The sequence below is a fragment of the Lissotriton vulgaris genome, chromosome 2_1 (assembly GCF_964263255.1).
Source record: "Lissotriton vulgaris chromosome 2_1, aLisVul1.2, whole genome shotgun sequence".
In the NCBI taxonomy this organism is placed as follows: domain Eukaryota; kingdom Metazoa; phylum Chordata; class Amphibia; order Caudata; family Salamandridae; genus Lissotriton; species Lissotriton vulgaris.
In genome coordinates this window covers 1169271322-1169291100 of record NC_141687.1, presented here as the reverse complement: position 1 = coordinate 1169291100, position 19779 = coordinate 1169271322, and the positions used below count along the sequence as shown (strand labels likewise).

Below are 19779 nucleotides of genomic sequence, written 5' to 3'. Positions count from 1 at the left end.
CGGAAGAACCCAGAGAGTCCGCCTTCCACCATTCAAGTCAGAGGCCACTGAAGTCATCTGCGGCGTACCTCAAGGATCCTCACTCAGTCCCACCCTCTTCAACGTTTACATGAGCCCCCTCGCAGCCATCGCACGCCACCATAACCTCAACATCATCTCCTACGCCGACGACACTCAACTGATCCTATCACTCACCAGAGACCCTAACACGGCCAAAACCAACCTACACGAAGGAATGAAAGAAGTAGCTGAATGGATGAAGCACAGCCGTCTGAAACTGAACTCAGACAAAACAGAAGTCCTCATCTTAGGCACCTCCCCCTCCGCCTGGGACGACTCTTGGTGGCCAGAGGCCCTTGGAAAAGCACCCATCCCGACGGACCACGCACGGAACCTGGGCGTCATCCTGGATTCCTCACTCTCGATGAACAGACAAGTCAACGCCGTTTCTTCATCTTGCTTCAACATTCTTCGCATGCTCAAAAAAACATTTCGCTGGATCCCTACCGAAACTAGAAAAACAGTCACCCACGCTCTGGTCACGAGCCGACTGGACTACGGAAACACCCTCTACGCCGGCACCACCGCAAAACTCCAGAAAAAACTACAACGCATCCAGAACGCCTCAGCCAGGCTCATATTAGACATCCCGCGTAAAGAACACATCTCTGATCACCTGAAAAACCTCCACTGGCTCCCCGTCAATAAGAGGATCACTTTCCGGCTCCTAACCCACGCACACAAAGCACTCTACGAAATCGGACCCGAATGCCTCACCACACGACTATCCTTCTACACCCCCTCCCGCCAGCTACGATCCTCCAACCAAGCCCTTGCCACTGTACCTCGCATCAACAAAACCACCATGGGAGGTAGATCCTTCTCCTACCTAGCAGCTAAAACTTGGAACTCACTTCCCACTCACCTTCGCCTTACTCAGAACCACCTAGCATTCAGAAAGCAACTCAAAACGTGGATATTCGACAAGTAACTCCCCACCCTTCTACAAGCGCCTTGAGACCCTCTGGGTATGTAGCGCGCTATATAAATCTTTTGACTTGACTTGACTTGACTTGACTACTCAGACTATTTCAAGCCCTCAAAGCTATAAAGAATGGCATGGGCGTCAGGAGGTTATCATTTTTAGTGTATATTGAATTAATAAACAGACGTTCTGCTAATCTCTAAATTACACAGACAGAGCCACCATCTGGAAGGCTGTCATAGTGCCAGTGTGCATAATTAGGTGCCAGTGCGGAGCACAGGAAACCACCTGCTCAAATTAGGCACTGGTGCTGAGGTAACAGGGGAGAGGGACGTTGGTTCAAGAAGGTGTGAAAGACAAAGGGGAGATGTGAAAGATGAATGGGGGACTGGAGAGGTGCAAGATACAAATAGACACAAATGTGAATGGAGAGACTTGAGGTGAATGAGAAGTGCTGAGATGCACGGGAGGTGAGTGGGCCAGAGAGGCCATGAGATAAATGCGAAAGACTGTTAGAGATGAGGGCAGTGAAAAGACAGAATGGCAAGAGGTGATTAAAGTTGAAGTGAGAGGTTGAATCGAGGGAGTTCAGAAGTTGTAAAAATAGGTGAAAGAAAATGGCCTGCAATGTGAGAGAAGGATCCGGGGTTGGGAGAGCAGAGAATAGAGGGAGGGATGGAAGGAAGGGGGTGAGAGGAAAGGGGCATGGATAAACTGCTTAACTCTGCACAAGACCGCAAGGGTTTGAAGGGACCCTTGCTGCTCCCGGCCAGGGCCAGGTGAGCTTCTAATGTGGCAGCGCGTTTTCCTGCGGAGTGGGAGGCCCTTCACAAAGGTTGACTAGACATATTTATGATGTTAATTGCTGTATTTTGGTTATAAACTGGTACTGATGGGGTGAAATATTTCCTCAGTGTTACTGTGTTTAAAAAAATTCAAAATAATAAAGCAATGCTATCCCAAAATACGCAGCATCACAGATTATTTACATTTTCTACCCACACAATTTAGTCAAGCCCGTCGCATAATTTGGTCCTCACCTGCCTCATAATTCCAGTAGCCCAGCCTACAGGTTTAGACATTTTTTAGAGGAGGGGGTCCTTACGCCTGAAAATGTTGGCAGGGGGGTCTCGGCATCCAAATGTTTGAAGACCTCTGCTTTAGACAGTCTTGGGTTTCACCTGTTCCTATCAGATATGGAGGAATCAGCCTAAAAGGCAGGTGGCATTATCCGAGTAAGAGCCACTCTGAGGTAAAAACATTGTGACCCACAATGGCAAACTTCTTGGACTAGCTGTCGCGATGAGCAATTGGAAAAGCATTGGAGTTCTGGTTTAAAGACAACATTGAACCCACCACATTCTAGGGCGATTGGTAGGTAGACATTAAGTGCAGGTCACCAGGACTGAGGTTTGCCTTTGGAGGTCTGCCTGGAACTGCGGGTTAATAAGGGTTTCTCCCATGAAGCCATTATGGGGGCATTGAGGAAGAGTTTTGTGTGCCAAGATTCTGAACAGTCCAGGAAACAAGACTGCTCACTCGAGGAGGGCCTTCCCATGGAAATTTTGTGGGAAACCTCCTAGAACGTTCCCTGGAAGGTGACTTAGAGGGATTTCACTTGGAGTCCCCTTGCATTACAGATCTTAGTCAAAAATGATTTGCCCTACCGCTCCTAGATACCATGTGGTGCATGGACACACAAGAACCAGGGGCCACGGTGTTATGTCCCAACAGTATACACCACACAGTTGTCATGGGGGCCCGAAAAGGAAAATATGTTAGTGGTGCAGTCTGCAAAGGGTTAAAGCCTGAGGACATTTGTGGAGAAATTTGATCTAGACGCAGTGGAAAGCTGTAGAGTTTGTCAGTGAGACATCTTGAGAGAGATCTGGACCGCATTGTTGAGCTAGAGGAAAAACAAGAACTGACGCGAGCTGGGACCCAATATGCTCTGGTGGCGACACATCTGGGACTGTAGTCATGGATGGAACTGCATGGTACCACTTGTCGGCACTAGAGAGTTATTGCTGGGGGGGGGGGGGGGGAGGTTTTGGGAAGAGCCTGAAAGGAGTGTATAGAGTGAAGCATCTTCAGGAATGTGTTTCCATCAGAACTATTGCCTCAGGGTACCTTAATTTAAAGTCAGGAGTGTCTTTTGTGTGCACCATTTAGAGTAATATTTTCCTGTAATGTGCATTAAACTAAAAAGGGCTCTCTGATCTCCAAAATCAACTTTCAACTACAAATTTTCAATGATATATAGGGACAATTTACGACAGACTGAATGTTAAGGACTATTAGATGGAACATAGTAATTTAACAAACGATGTACAGAGCACAGAGAGCAGATTTCTCTTCAGAGTAAGCAGATCAGGGGAGCATCACGTGAGACTGCATAATCTGAGTAGAGAAAACATCTTTTCAAAATGCTTAGTGATCATTTTCCTGTATTTACTTGCATGCACCCTCAGCTGCCTGGGACTTAAATTTCTACGTTGCACTGATGTAGAGACTCTGTTGTTGAAGCTAGGTTGATGGTATCATATTGTTTCTTTGTATTCAGTCAAACGTACACTGATCCAGTTATATACGTTACATGGCAGCATTCATTCCTATGTGTTCATTTAGCTAGAAATTTGTAACAAAAAAAGGGATGGGGAGGGTCGAAGACATTTGAAGAGGAAAGCAAACACTTATTATTCCTCCCCAAAACACATATATCTTTAGTTTCACATCCTGGAAGGCCTACTGTGCGTGGTATAGGTAGACTGACAGAAATTATTTCTGAATAGCTGGTTAGTAATTTGGTTCCATGTGCTTCAGCACTCTCTTCTTTCTTTTGTTTAAGACAAATGCGATGTGATACAAACATGGAGGTTTTACCCTTTAAAGAGGCTCTTACCATCTTTCAATCAATCAATCATAACACTTGTATAGCGCACTACTCACCCGGAAGGGTCTCAAGGCGCTTGGGGGAAGGGGTCCGCTACTGCTCGAACAGCCAGGTCTTGAGTTGTCTCCTGAAGGCGAGATGGTCCTGGGTCAGCCGAAGGTGGATGGGGAGGGAGTTCCATGTCTTGGCCGCCAGGTAGGAGAAGGATCTGCCTCCGGCGGTGGCTCTTCGGATGCGTGGTACGGCGGCGAAGGCGAGGCTAGTAGACCGTAGCTGGCGGGTGGGCGTGTAGAAGGTCAGGCGGTCGTTGAGGTACTTGGGGCCCAGGTCGTGGAGAGACTTGTGTGCGTGGGTGAGGAGCCTGAACGTGATCCTCTTGTTGACGGGGAGCCAGTGCAGGTCCCTCAGGTGGCCGGAGATGTGGCTGCGTCGGGGGATGTCCAGGATAAGTCGGGCGGAGGCGTTCTGGATTCGTTGTAGTCTTTTCTGTAGCTTGGCTGTGGTTCCGGCGTAGAGGGTGTTTCCGTAGTCCAGTCGGCTGGTGACGAGGGCTTGGGTGACCGTCTTCCTGGTTTCGGTCGGGATCCATCGGAAGATCTTGCGAAGCATGCGTAGGGTGTGAAAGCATGAGGAGGAGACGGCGTTGACTTGTCTGGTCATCGAGAGGGAGGAGTACAGGATGAAGCCTAGGTTGCGTGCGTGGTCTGTTGGCTTGGGAGCGGTGCCCAGGGCTGGGGGCCACCAGGAGTCGTCCCAGGCGGAGGGCGATGGTCCCAGGATGAGGACTTCCGTCTTGTCTGAGTTCAGTTTCAGGCGGCTGTTCTTCATCCACTCGGCGACGTCTTTCATCACTTCGTGTAGGCTGGTTCTGGCGGTGTCGGGGTCTCTGGTGAGGGAGAGGATCAGCTGGGTGTCGTCGGCGTAGGAGATGATGTTGAGGTTGTGTTGGCGTGCGATGGCAGCAAGAGGTCTCATGTAGACGTTGAAGAGGGTGGGGCTGAGTGATGATCCTTGCGGAACGCCGCAGATGACTTCGGTGGCCTCGGATCGAAACGGGGGAGGCGGACTCTCTGTGTTCTACCGGCGAGGAACGAGATGATCCACCCCAGTGCCTTCTCTTGGATGCCGATGTTGCTGAGGCGTTGAACTAGGGTGCGGTGGCAGACGGTGTCGAACGCTGCAGAGGGGTCTAGGAGGATGAGTGCCGCTGTTTCCCCGTTGTCGAGCAGGGCTCGGATGTCGTCGGTGGCTGCGATGAGGGCGGTCTCGGTGCTGTGGTTGGCTCTGAAACCGGACTGCGAGGGGTCGAGGGATCCGTTCATCTCGAGGAAGGCGGCAAGCTGTCTGTTGACGATCTTCTCGATGACTTTGGCAGGAAAAGGGAGGAGCGAGATGGGGCGGAGGTTTTTGAAGTCGGTGGGGTCCGCTGTTGGTTTCTTCAGTAGGGCGCTGAGCTCGGCATGCTTCCAGCTCACCGGGAAGGTGGCGGTGTTGAAGGAGGTGTTGATGACGTCCCGGAGTTGGGGTGCGATGGTGGAGTGGGCCTTATTGAAGACGTGGTAGGGGCAGGGGTCGGTCGGAGATCCGGAGTGGATGGTGCTAATCGTGCGGGCTGTCTCTTCGGTGGTCACCGTGGTCCAGGTGCGGAGGGTGGCGGTGGGGGACATTGGTTCGACGGTTGGGTGCGTGGATGGTGCGCCAAAACTGTTGTGGATGTCGGCAATCTTGCGGTGGGAGAACGAGGTGAGAGAGTCGCAGAGATCTTGTGAGAGAGTGATGTCGTTGTTGCCGGTGCTGGGGTTGGAGAACTCCTTTATGATGGTGAAGAGTTCCTTGCTGTCGTGGGCGTTGTTGTCCAGTCGTTCCTTCAGTGATTTCTTCTTGGTGGTGCGGATGAGCTGGTGGTGCTTGCGGGTGGCGTGTTTGAGGCCGGTCATGTTGTCAGTAGTCTGGTTGAGGAGCCAGGCTTTCTCGAGGGAGCGGCAGGTCTTCTTGGAGTCCTTGAGTTCGTCGGTGAACCATGAGGCCTTCTTGCTTCTGGGTCTGCTGGGAGGGTTCTTCAGTGGTGCGAGGTCGTGGGCGCAGGCGGTCAGCCACTGCGTGAAGTTGCGGGCTGCTTCGTTGGGGTCCGTTGTGCTGGCGGGTGGGTTCTGGCTGAGGGAGGTGGTGAGCTGGTCGGCGGTGATCTTGCTCCAGCTTCTGTGAGGAACCTGTTGCGGGTGGTGGTGGGTTGTGGTTCTTCTGAAGGTGAAGTGGACGCAGCTGTGGTCGGTCCAGTGGAGTCCGGTGGAGTGGCTGAAGGTGATGTGCTTGCTGGATGAGAAGACGGGATCAAGCGTGTGACCGGCGTAGTGGGTGGGGGTGATGACCAGTTGCTTGAGTCCGAGGTTGGCGAGGTTGTCCAGCAGGGAGGCGGTGTTGCGGTCCTTGTTCTCCAGGTGGAAGTTGAGTTCCCCTAGGAGGATGTAGTAGGCGGAGGGGAGGGCGTGTGGGCTGATGAAGTCCGTGATGTCTTCGCTGAATTGTGTGCGTGGTCCCGGGGGTCTGTAGATGAGGGTTCCTCTGAGGGTCATCTTTGGGTCGGTGTGAATCTGGAAGTGGAGGTGCTCGGCGGCGGCGAAGGTGTCGGAGTCGGTCGTGATGCGGATGGTGTTCTTGTGGACGATGGCGATGCCTCCTCCGGTCTGGTTGACACGGTCCCTCCTGATGATCTTGTACCCGTCCGGGATGGCGATGGCGGGGGCTGAGGAGACGTTCATCCAGGTTTCCGTGAGGAAGGCGTTGTCTGGTGATATTGTGTCGAGGAGGTTCCAGAGTTCCACGGCGTGTCTGTGGACGGAGCGGGTGTTGAGCAGGATGCACTTGAGGTTGCTGCTGGTGCTTGGCTTGGCGGGTGCGGTGCAGGATCGGAGGCAGGTGAACTTGCAGGTTCTGCAGGTGAAGGGTCCGTGAATGGGTTTCGGGGCGGCCCGGCAGCAGGCGGGGTTCCGGCCGGCATTGAGTGCGTTGAGGGCGGCAGCATCGTAGGTCTGTCGGGTCGTCTTGCATCGGTGGGAGCCAGGGGTCCTGGCACTGGGCGCAGTCCATGCACAGACGGGCGCAGACGGGCTTGCCTTTGCCGTACCTTCGGCGCGCCCGCTGCGCGGGAACGCTGCGCGTAGGCGGCATAAGTAAGGAGCCAGGAGGGAGGAGCAGCTGGGTGGTGGGAGCGGGGCGGCGAATGGGCAGGAGGGGGGCGGGGCCGCCGGGAGTCAGCGGCGGGAAATTAGCGGTTCTGCGGCGGCTGGGGCATTCCAGGCAGCAGCGAGACAGGAGCGGCAATGCAGCAAAAGAGCGAGGCAGAAGACGGCAGGAGCAGCGGTGAGTGGGGGCGACCTCGCCTGGAAGTAGGCTCAGCGGCTTTTACCATCTCTGGTGGGCCAGGGTTTTCTTCCTGAGAAGCACAGACAATATTATTCTCAACCAAAAACGTTATCATACTGTGGTCCAAAGTAGATGCTTTCATCCAACCAAAACCCACTTTGTGAATCACCTTGTCTCTCCTTGTCTTGGCTCTCGTCTATTCCCCCTTCCACCCGTCAACTTTCTATCCAGTTCCAATGCCCCCCCTCTTGTACTTCTCTCTCACCCCGCCTTCTGTCCTCTCTCCTCTTCTCGTTTCCCTTCCTCAACGAGAAGTACATTTCCTCCATCCACAGGATCAAGTCAATGGCCCAACTACCCTATCAGACCATTATATCGATCTTTGGGCTATGCTACACAATGGCTCTTACCACACGAACGGTAGGAATATTTCTCTCTTATGACGGACAGAAACTTGATAACTGAAAGTATTGTGATGTCCTTTACTTCTCGCTTTCCTATTAATTTCATTTACTGTATGTATTATTTTATTGAAATGCCTAACAAAATGTTTAAACATAAAAAAAGAGGAGGCTTCTAGTGTCTGTTGAAATATGTTCTTTAGATACATCTATTTATCATGATGATTTTAACCAGTCATTAAAATACTCCTGATCGCGCAGTCTCACATTAATCAAATATTAAGAATGCTGACTGACTAGATTTATTCTAGACAACTGGAAGGTAGAGAAATGACAACAAAGCTGCAATGTATCTCTTGTTGGTGACCACTTCACAGGCTATGCCAGCAACAGTGTTAAGCTAAGTACCTCGTAGAGGGGAGCCTTCAGAGGATCCAGATCGCAGTCTGCATACCAGGCGACAAAACTACTATACCTTTCAGAGTAGATTACCTTGGTGGCGGGAATACAAGCTGAAAGAATCGCATCCACCATCTCAGCCACAGCTAGAAGGAGCTCAGGGAACTTCGCTCGATTTCCAGGCATGCAGGTGGAGTCTCTAGGTTGAGGTGACAAACCACCCCTTGTGATTGGGAGAGCAGATCCACACCGAGAGAACAGTAAAATGAAGGCACATGGAGAGGCGCAGAGGGTCTTCATACGACACCCTTCACAGCCAGTGCAGTGCAATTAAGATGACTTGGGCTTGGTTCTGGCGAATCTCCCTCAGAAATGAAGGATTCAAAGGTATGGGAGGAAATGTGGAAGTAGAATGTTCCACCTCAATCAAAACATGTCCACCAGGGTCCCCTGCCAGGGAATAAGGTAGGGCTCAGAACTCCAGACAAAGGGCACTGCTGGAAGTGGCAAAGAGATCCCCTTGTGGGGTGACCCAAAGGCCAAAGATATGCTGTACCATCCCTGGATGGAGATGTCACTTGTGGTCAGCAAGACAGTGCACACTGAGGCTGTTGATCTTGGTGTTTGGAGAGCCAGCTACATGGCTGGCTACTAGCCCTATCCCAAGCTGGTGCACCCAACCACAGAGCCTCAACGCCTCTGCACAAAGCAAGTGAGAACCAACTCCTCCCCGTCTCTTGATGTACTACTTTGCAGTCGTACTGTCCATCATGGTCTGGAGAGTCTGACTGGAAAGAAAGGGAAGCAAGGCCTTGAGTGCCAGCCAAACTGCCCTCAGTTCAAGCAAGTTAATGTGCAGAATATGGTATTATGGAGGCCTGAAGTTTTGATCTTGTTTCTCAGATAAGCATTACACACCACAGCCAGCATTAATGAAAAACTCAAGTCCAACAGAAGGGATGTTGTTGCCTGTCGATGATGCTGCTTCTGCCACAAGCTGGCTTTTAGGGAGCCAGTCATCTATATTTGGGAATACAGAGATCCTCTACCTCCTGATCTAAGCACATCCAACACCATCACTTCGGTGAAGACACCCGGTGCCAATATCAGTCCAAAGGGGAGGACCGAGAACTAGTAGTGAGTAGATCCCACTGGTCATGTATGCTTGCAGGATCAGTATATGGAAATACATGTGCTGAAAGTCGAGGCACACCATTGAGTCTTCTGTTTCCAGCACCAGAAAAACCTGAGCCCGGGACACCATCTTGAATTTTTCTTTTGGAGATAAAGTTCAAGAGTCTCATGTTTCTACTGTGGAACAAATGCCACTGCTGCTTTTCTCACCTGAGTTGCCACCCCCTAATGCAGTATTTGAAGTCTTCTGACTGAAGGACTGTGGGGACGGGATATGGGGAGGAGTCTACTGGATGGGCAAGACATCCCCCTGTTTTGCAAGCTAAAGGACTCATTGGTTCGAGGTTATGGAATTCCAAGCCTGTGCAAAGGAGGATATCTGCCTTCCAATGGGCCACAAATGCTCTTTAAATGGGAACCTAAAGCAGATTTCTATGTGGGTCGGGGAGAGAAGACGAGGAGGGTTACTGGGTCTCGTTTCCTCTACATATAACTTTGCTTCTGCATTGTCAGAACAACTTTGGTTGGGAAGGTTGTGAGGGCTGGCTTTGGTGGAAGATGAAGACTTGAGAAGCTTCAAAACTGCAAAAATTGATGGTAGTCTCTAGCCAGAGATAGAAGGCCCAAAGATTGGGCTTTTGCTTTCCTCGCATTGAGTCTTTCTAGACCAGCATCTGCTTTATCCCCGAAGAGCTGTGCTCCATCGATGGCATGTCCATTAACGTTGCATGGATGCCATCTGAACCAGGTATGCTTATGTAGCATTATAGAGGAGGGAGTCAGCTCAGATTATCTTTCTAGAGGAGTTCTGTTCATCACAAACCGGCTCTAGAAAATAATCATTAGGGTGGTCTGGTAAATTTGTCACCACCATTCCGGCCTTATCCCACAAAGTAGGAGTATAACTCCCTGCCTTAACCCCTTCCATGCTGGGCCGATTTTCCTCGTGTGCTAGGCTTTTAAAGAATCAATGGCTTTATGACGGCCCCCAGCCGTCATCAGCACACGAGCACTGTAATGCATGCCGGATGGGGGCCGTCATCAGCATGGAAGGGGTTAAGGGTGCATAGCGCCAACTGCGAACTGCTTCCAGTTTATTTGATTCTTTGACTGGGAGAGTACCAGGATATTATCTGATCTTGTGCAGGAAGAAACTTTCACCACTAGACTTTCTGGACATACCAACAAGAACAGTGGGCCGCTGGCTGTCAGTCCAGCAAATCTGCCAATTAAACGGTTTACTGCTGGGGCTGATTTCTGTTTCTTTCAGACAGTTTTTACTGGGACCATGAGAGCCTCATTAAAAGGCAGCAAGGGTTCTGACACTGATAACGAAGGTAGCAGAACCTCTGAGAAGGCTGAATCTGGTCTCTACAGTGTGAAAAAGGAGCTCTGTATATCAACAGCCTTTCTGAGTACTGCATGAAAAGAAGCCATCTCTGGGAGGGATGGGGGCGGGGTTAGAGGGAGGAACTGTCCAGAGGAACACACAATTTCTACCTCTGGGAAAGTATTCAACCCACATGCATTTTGAGGTGCTAAACAGTCTGAGAGGCTAGAACGGTCCAGAGGAACACTCCATTTCTATCTCCAAGAAAATATCCAGCCCACTTGCATTTTGAGGAGCTAAATAGTCTGTTATGTCCAAGGAGGGGAGTGGCAGCAAGCTGACTGCCTCATTGCGGTCATCTGTGTCATGCTGAATAACATCTGAATTGGATATGAGCTGGCGGCGAAGAGGTTATATGCCAATAGAGTTGGCATGAAGTGTTCAATCGCTACACCCTATAACTATCCTCCTTCTTATACCTTTCCTTTTCCACTATACACTAGGTCTCTCTTCTTAATCTCTGCCAGACAGCCTTGAGATTGTATACTAGCTGCTCTGTGGGTAGCACCTTGGAGGCAGTGCTAGAATCTGTGCCAGTTGGAGGACAAACACGAGTCGCAGAGCCAAAATGGCTAAAAATAGAGTTGGAAGCATTCAACTTAGAACGGATATAATGTATGGCCCGGTGGAAGACCTATTTTGGGAACTCAAACGGAGTCCTAAATGGCCCCATGGGAAGGAAGAAAGTTAGATCAGCTCCCGGCACTGGAAATTCCAGATAGGCCTGAGGCATACCGAATATGGCGACGGCAGTGGAGGATCTAGTAAAGGTCCTGGGAGTTGCGCCAGCATCCATGCCACTGCCATTACAGGCTCCTCAGGAAGAGTGATATCCATCAGTTCGGGCTCGAAGGACCACTCTGCAGGGGGTGGGACAAGTTGAGGTGATTTACTTATCAAGTGGCAGTAGCATTTTGGTTAGTTGTCTCTGTGCCTCCTCTTTTTCAAGTTTGACTAACATTGAGTCTGATGCAGCCCATTAAAAGGCTGGCTTTGTGCTCCTTTATGGCCCTGGGAGAGCTACTGATGCAAGAGGCCTCACTTCACCTCGAGTCGTACCTCGACAAGGGCCACAGGAATACGTTGCAGGGGGTCTGAAACGGACATCTGCCCATTACAGTCTTATTCCAGTTATTTTCTGGCCAACAGACAATACATTTATAATTAATCTTCCAAATCCAAGCTCTCCTCGTTAACTGTGAAGTCTGCCCCACAGGGCTCAATTTTTTTTCCTTTTGATATTAAGCCTTTAGATGGAGCCCTCTGTGTTCATACTAGACGAAGAAGACACAGACATTCAACTGCATCTCACGGTTTAATAGATACTAGATATCTTTGGTCTGAAGAACTTCCACGCAGCATTTAAAAGTGGATGTATATGGTGTACTTTAAGTTTAATAAAACAAATCAATGAGTGAAGGGTGTTATACCAGGTTAACTGTAACATCAATTATTTACTTAATCAATTCAGCAAATAGGCTTTTCACTCACTCACTGCACCACTATCAAGTCCCCAGGGTTTCCTTCTCGAAGGGTGCCTCACCATTGAACTACTTGTAAAAAGAATAATCCACTGTCACCACATTAAAAGCATTATTTTACACTGCTGTTAGCTTGATCAGCAGTCTACACAAGTTATTCAAATTCAGTCTCAAAAAACATCACTGGCTCTCTGTTCCCTTGAGCATCGGAATCACCCACAATACAAAATTGAAATCAACAAGGCAGATAACCGAAAAACGTCTTCACTGGCCACTCTATCATAAGTAGAACACCAACCAGATGGTGCTGAAGATTATTAAGGTGAAATGAGAACACAAAAGGCTGGCCTGCTCATTCCTTGACCTCAACCACTGGAACGACCCTTGCCAACCTTCACTGGAAATTCGCCTACACACTTCTTAAGTGAGCTTTATCAAAGAAATCAAGATTCATCTTCTTTTCTCCTCCCCTTGGTGTGCTTATCTCCCCTGCCCCACACTTCCTCTGTCTGCAATCAAGCCATCCTTATCCTGTTTTAAATCTGTTGATTGCCTGCACTGTTGATGCTTGCTGATGACCATGAACCTGTAATGCAAAACCACAACCTATGTTTGAACGAGACAAACACTGCACAAAACGTTTTTCTGTACATTTTCAGGTGCAGTTTTAACTTACCCTGTAACAAAACGTTTCTGTCTTGTTGGCACTTCAAATGACACTACAACGACGTCACGGTGAAAGTGTCCTCAGGGTGCGGGTCTAGCACTGGACCTAAAAAACTGTTCTTCAGGTTTGGGGCAGACAGGACTGGATGCCCTGGAGGGGGGAAGCTAGGGTACCGGTAATTCTCCTGCAGCTGTAGCATTGAGTCTCTGGATACCGGGGACATGTTCAAGTCATTCATCAAGGGGCAAGGGTAACCTCCTCTGTGGTGAACCCTTGCGAGTTCAAGGGACTCCTTGTCTGACTTTGGGGCAGTGGGACTGGGCATGTGGGGATTGAGACAGGAGGAAATGTCATTTCTCATGAAGTCTATTAGCATTCCTGCCCCGGCTTTAGCATCATAAGGTGGACTCCTTGCAGTGGAGTTCTGGGAATACCAGAAGTTTGCATTTTTACAGCTTGAAGAGTCATAGCGGGGTTGGGGCATGGACAAGTCCCGACAGGCAGTTAAATGAGACATAGGGGGTCCTTGCATGCCATGCTTGAGAGGGTCACATGCAGGCAGCTTCCGTACATCATTAGGCCGTAGATCATCTTTGAAGGCCATAGTAGGTGAACAGTTAGGGGAGAAGGCTTTCTGCAGTGCTTGGTCAAAAGCGGCCTGTGCCTGCTGGCTAGATACAGCAAGCTGATGATGAGGCAGGGATTGGAAATGTTTACTTTCCAAGTCTGCATGTCCAATACTGGGAGAGTCACAGTGGAAACCTTGCCCAAATGTTCCATCAGAAGGAGTCGAAGGGTTCATGGAGTAAGGTCCCACAAAGTCACAAGGGTCTCTTTCACTCACCCCAAAAGCTCGGGACTGGGAGGGCAAAGGAGACATACTGCTGTCCCCACTGTAATAGTCTAACCCAAGTTCTGTGCTTTCGTGAAACAAAGGATGAATTGGTTGTGGCTTGGACACAAATTTAGACTTTGCACCTCTTTCCTTCTTGTTAGCAGAGCATGCTCCCCTGGCTCCGCGAGGCTGTCTTGGGCCCATGTTCCGTTTGGAAGGGAAACCAGCAGCTGGGGATACGTTTGGGGGAAAATTCAAATGGGCAGGGTCAAACATATCAACTTTCTTTCGCCTTCCTCTTCCTGGTTTTGAACTGTTCTGGAAAAGCACACTCTGGTTCCAATTGTATCCAGGACCAGAGGAAGCTTCATTCCAGTCCATCATAAGCTTCTCCAAGCTGGAAAGGCTTGACTGGCCCTCGCTGGATGAAGCCTCACTGTTGGCCCTTCGATACCCTCCTCCAGGCTGATTGAACTGGGTGCTATCCGAAGAGGACTCTGAGAAATTCTCAGAGGCGGTAGTCTGTTTGGCTTTTTGAGGGGTGTAGTTGGAGATATCCAGGATGACATTCGGCTCTGTGATGTGGCAATCAAATGCTGGGTTATATAGCTGGCCAAAACCATCAGCATTCCACTCCATGTTGCTATAGTTTTGTCTCAAATTCCAGTGGTTTGAGTTGGGGAGCTGACGGCAGTTTTCAGTAGCAAGTGGAAAAGCTGCGGTGGTGTTCTTTTGGGCCATGTAACCTGCAGGCGAGACAGCACTGGAGCGGCTGTCACATCTCAGTGGTGCGTGTGTTGTGTTTGAGAACTGTGCTGGCTCTGAGTTGTTGAAGTAGTTGGTCTTGCTTATGGGCAAAGGGGGAACTGTTGTCTGCTGTCCATAGACACCACTGTGAGCACTGCCTGGCGAAGAGGGCAAACTGTTGCCACCGCTGAAAGGAAAACTACAATCCTTGTTAGTGGAACAATCTTGAGTGACATACTGTTTATTCTGCTGAAATATACTTGCCGCAGACAGGGTTTGCCCTGTTCCATACCCACTGTATTGTGCAAAACTGTTTGGAGTATGGTGGGTTGTTGGTGATCTTGAAACTGAAGATGGAGGTACTAGTTTCTGAAAAACCTCAGGATTACGGCACTCCGATGTGATTTGGGACAGGTTGCCCCCATAGCTTACTGTCCTGCTGTGGCTGAAAGGCTGTCGACTCTGCAAAGCCACTTGAAAGGGGGGTTCAGTGCTAGCCGGGCTGGCTTTTGCACCTCTACTGGGGAACGATGGCAAGCTCCTAGGGCTCGGGGTGGCACTTGGGGCAGTGTATGTGCTTGATTTTCGAGCCTCTGCCCGCTGTGATGAAAGAGCTGCATCGACCAGATCGGATGAGTCATCGGAATCGAGCAAAGACCGGAAATAGCCAGTGAAGAGACTGTGCCTGTCTTGGCTACTTTCAGTTTGTGATGAATGGCTTCCTCCTGCGTAATAACCAGTCCTGTTGGGAGAGCCACAGTCAAGCAATGAAGAAGAAAAGGCTCTGGATTCATTGCCTTGGTAGCTGCAGTTTCTAAGTGCCTGATTCTGGGGGTTCGTTTGATGAGAATGCCACTGACCAGCAATGTCCCCAGCCCATTCTAGGAGACCATCCTCAAAGTTCTGTTCTGCATCCTCCTCTGGGAAAAGAACACCGTTCTTGCGAGACCGTCTCTTGCGTTTGGGCTTTCCCACTGGGTCTGGCTCCGCTTTCTTGCGCTTTCGTTGATGCAAAGGGTCAGTCTGAACCTTTGTCTTCTTCTTTCCAATTCCTTCAAAAAAGTCGCTAAAAGAACACCTCCTGGGCTCTAAAGGGTGCCCCCCACCACGTCCTCCGAATCCTGCTACTCTTCCACCTCTTCGACGGAACCCCTGAACTTTGTGCAAGAACTGAGAGATGCTATGGGTATCAGGGGCTTGGTGCACAGACTCTGGTATGGTGGGTGTCCAGCACCGGGGTGGTGAGCTCTTGCTTGCACACTGGCTTTGTCGATTGAGAAATGCCAACTTAGCCAAGGCATCGGAATACTCAGCTTTGTTGTCATTGGTGTCTGCTGCATAGGAGGGCTGAGGAGAGGCGAGTTTCTGCTTCCGCTTCCTCCGCTTCTTTAATTCTGGTTCTGGTGGTGGAGGGGTTGGCGTCACCTCCTTGGGCTTGCCTGGAGCGACAACCAGGTTTTTAGGAGGGCGGCCTCGTCTGCGTTTTAAAATAATGGGCAATTCTCCAGGTGGAAACACTACAACTACATTGCGCCCATTATTCTTCATCTTCAGAAGTGGTGTTGGTTCGACGTTGGATTGGGCATTTACATCTTTACCATCCACATTTAGATTGCTGCTCAGGGATGAGACTTTGTATGTCGTTTTATTTCTTCTACCCAAGGAAACAGGGATCTTAGCCATTCGCACCACCATTTTTCTAACACCCCGGCACTTGGACTTCTTTGGCTGATCTTCAGCCTCCTCCTTTGGAATCTCAATAACACACTGAGATGCTTGCATTTCCATAAAGGCTGGCATCCTGCCTTGGGATGTTAGCACCTCTGCCTGTTCTAAGGCATGAAGATCCACATTCTCCAACCCTACCCCCATTCTTTTTGCCCTCCCTGGCTTTCTCCGACGGCAAATCTTTGGTTTATCAGTTTTTCGTGCAACATACTTTTGACTGTTCTTGGGAGGCCGTCCTAATCTGGGCTTTATCCGAACAGGGAAAATATCTGACGATAGAATACCCCCAATAGAAAACCTGCTGGAATTTAATTGAGTGTCTGCTACATGGGGCTCTAGTGACTGTGAAGCTAATATCTGTGGATCCAAATTGAGCATATGCAGATCTGGGGACTGAGGATTTATCATTTGGGAATCCAGTTCAAGTAATCGTGGATCTGGTGATGGAGGACCAAGCATCTGTGAATCTAGTTCAAGCATTTGAGGGTCTGTTGAAGGGGGCTCTAACATTTGGGGGTCCATGGATGGGGGTCCTAACATCTGTGGATAAGGAGACCCTAGCATCTGGTGGTCCAAAGAAGCAGACATCATTTGAGGATCTGGTGAGAGAGATTCCAACATTTGTGGATCCATTGATGGGGATCCCAGCATCTGTGGATCCATTGATGGGGAACCTAGCATCTGAGGATCCATTGATGGGGAACCCAGCATCGGAGAATCTTGTGATGGGGACCCCAGCATCTGGGGATCTGGTGATGGGGGCTCTAGCATCTGGGATTCTGGTGATGGAGATCCTAACATTTGGGAATCTGGTGATGGGGATCCTAACATTGGGGAATCTGGAGATGGGGAACCCAACATATTGGAATCTGGAGAAGATTCCACAATTGGAGATTCTGGGGAGCGGGATGCAGGTATCTGGAGACCTGGTGAGCGTAACTGAGGTTCCAGTGACTCTGTCATTTGGGGATCTGGAGACCCTACCATATGGGAATCTGGAGACCCTATCATACGGGAATCCGGGGACTCGGCCATCTGGGTCTCTGGCGATTCAGCAATCTGGGTATCTGGCGATCCTGCCATTTGGGTATCTGGTGATCCTGCCATCTGTGAACAGGGTGATGGAGGGTCTAGTCTCTGGGAACATGGTGAGCCTAGCCTCTCAGAACCTGGCGATGGCGAGTCTAGCCTCTCCAAACTTGGTGCTGGCGAGCCTATTCTCTGAGAACTTGGTGATGGTAAGCCTTGTTTCTGAAAAACTGGAGATGGCGAGGCTGGCCTCTGGGAAGCCGGTGATGGTAAGCCTAGATTTTGGGAACCTGGTGATGGTAAGTCTTGATTCTGGGAACCTGGAGATGGTGAGCCTAGCCTTTGGGAAACTGGTGATGGTGATCCACCTCCCAGGGAATCTGGAGATGGTGAGCTAACTCCATGGGAATCAGGCAGGGGTGAGCTTAGCTCCTGGAATTCTGGTGAAGGACAGCTTAGCCCTTGAGAATATAGAGACCGAGAGACTAGCCTTTGGGAGCCTGGCGATGGCAAGTCTAGCAACTGACAGTTTTGTGATGGTGAGCATGAACCATGGGAATCTGGAGATGGAGAATCTGGCCTTTGGGAGCCTGGCGGTTTAGAGCCTACTATTTGGACATTAGGGACACGTGTGCATATGTTTGAGGTGTCTAATAATGGGGAGCCTGGCTTCTGATAATCTGGCGACTGTGAATTTAGCCTCTGGGAATCAGAGTACACCAAGTCTGACTTTTGGGTATCCAGAAATGGTGAGCCCTGCATCTCATAATCTGGTAAAGTAGAGTCTAGCATTTGTGAATCTGATGGCGTTGAGATCATTCTGTCTAGCTCCTGTAACACAGGTAACTGGGATTCTGATAAATGGGGCTGTACAACCTTAGAGCTTACAGAAGTGGAAAATGAAGTCTGGAATTTTTGTGATGAAGGCTCTTGCAGTGGGAAACTGGGGAACTGTGTCTCTTGAAGACTGGCATCTGATGCATCTGACATGGGCAATGTCTGGGGCTGCAGCGATTGGGAAAGATGCGCAGCTGGGGATTCTGTTGAGTCCTGTGCTAGATGTTGCAATTCTGCTGAATGGGGTGCGAGCTGATCGGAGTCCAGCATCTGAAAATCTGGGAGCTGTTTTTCTACCACTTGAGGATCTAGTACCAAGGGCCGTAACCTATGGGTATCTTCCGATGCTAGATCTAGCATCTCTTGATCGTCACACTGCATTTCTGCAAATGAGGTATCAGGGCCCTGATTCTGGGATTGCACTAGGTCAGGGCTTAGTGACCGGGGACTTGATGACTGTGAATCCGGAGACTGGGAATCCAACATCTGCTGATTTAGAGACTGAGGATCATTATCTAGCGTTTGAGGCTCTAGCCATGCCAAGGCTGCCAACTCCCTCAGGACATATGACCCTGCAGATTCAAGAGAGTCCATGGGATCAAGGTCTAAGTTTCCTTTATACTTTTCCTCACACAATTCTGTATTAGGATCTTGCCAGTCCCCCTTCTCAGAGCTTTCCTGATCCTCATTTTCAGCAGCATACGGTGCTTCAAGCACTGGATCAAAAGTCTCAGATTTGGTGCTATTGTGTGCACTAATTTTCTCCTCAGGCCTTCGGATTCTGTTGGCGAGTGTAAGCGATGAGTAGAAGCTGTACTGCAATCCTTGATCTGTGTGGTTCTCCATAGTACCCTCCTCTTTCTTGCCCAATGATGCATTGTGTTTCAGAGGCAGGTAGTTGCAATCCAACTGGACACCGCTGTTTTTCAAGTGATCAGAGAGCCGGTTCAAGTCCTTCATAATGTCTATCAGCTGAACCACAGGGTAGAGGTTGATCCGGTCACTGCCACACTTGCTCTTCAGTAGCTGAACAAGGTTAGCCACATTACATTTTCCAGGAGCCAGCTTAGCCTTGCAAAACGCTGGGCGCATCCTGCCACACTTGGCTCCATCATCTGGCAGTGCTCCCAAGAACGAGGGCTCACTTACGCAGTAGTGGCTCTTCAAAATGTTTTTTTCCTCCTTGCCTGTGCTTTGGACATGTGACATATGACATGCATCAGCAGGATCTGCATGCAGCAAAGAATCTGCCGAATTTCCCTGGCTGAGAGGACACGGACCTTCTGGAAAGTTTCCAGCACTGCAAGTCAAGGCCTTCTCTGGACACAGAGGCGGGTTTTCGGATCCCACATGAAAGCACCTGGGTTCCTGAGACTCTAATTGGCTGCATACTGCACTATCGGTTTGCATAAGGCTCCGAGGCTTCACACGGCGTCTGATGACCTTGTCTACGTGAAGTTTAGTGGAGCAGTTGCTGAGCTGGGGTTCTGTTAAGCCAAGAGGGGTGCCTGAAATTTGAAGAGAAAGTAGAAATCAGTAAAATCTCCACAGGAAGCAATTCAAAAGTTAACATGGAAAATGGAGTGCATTGCTTTACTGCACTAACTTGGCTCTCTTTCTGGCAAATACAGTTAAGGTAACTTCATCACACAAAGAGCAAGGAGTCTACTGGCTTTTAAAATAATGGATCGTTCCTCAAACTATCACAAGCAATGCAATTCAATGAATAGGTGGGGCAGCAGTGGAATAACATCTTCGTTCTACACTACAGATTACAAATCAATTCTGGACCAGATCTGCTACAAATATCGTTTATTACAATGAAATGATACTTTCCAATAGCTTGAGTGTACAAGATGGTCCAATTCACAGGGGAAAAAGTGTCCACTG

The 19779-nt window shown here is 49.6% G+C and overlaps 1 protein-coding gene across 1 annotated transcript in view; it reads right to left on the bottom strand.

Moving 5' to 3' along the window:
* AHDC1 (AT-hook DNA binding motif containing 1) overlaps positions 1 to 19779 on the bottom strand; it is a 429179-nt gene that overhangs the window by 87376 nt on the left and 322024 nt on the right. Inside the window, exon 4 of the mRNA XM_086956877.1 lies at positions 12723 to 19397. Within this exon, the coding sequence (XP_086813003.1) occupies positions 12766 to 19397 (6632 nt within the window). The 3' untranslated portion in view covers positions 12723 to 12765. The remainder of the gene's footprint in view (positions 1 to 12722; positions 19398 to 19779) is intronic.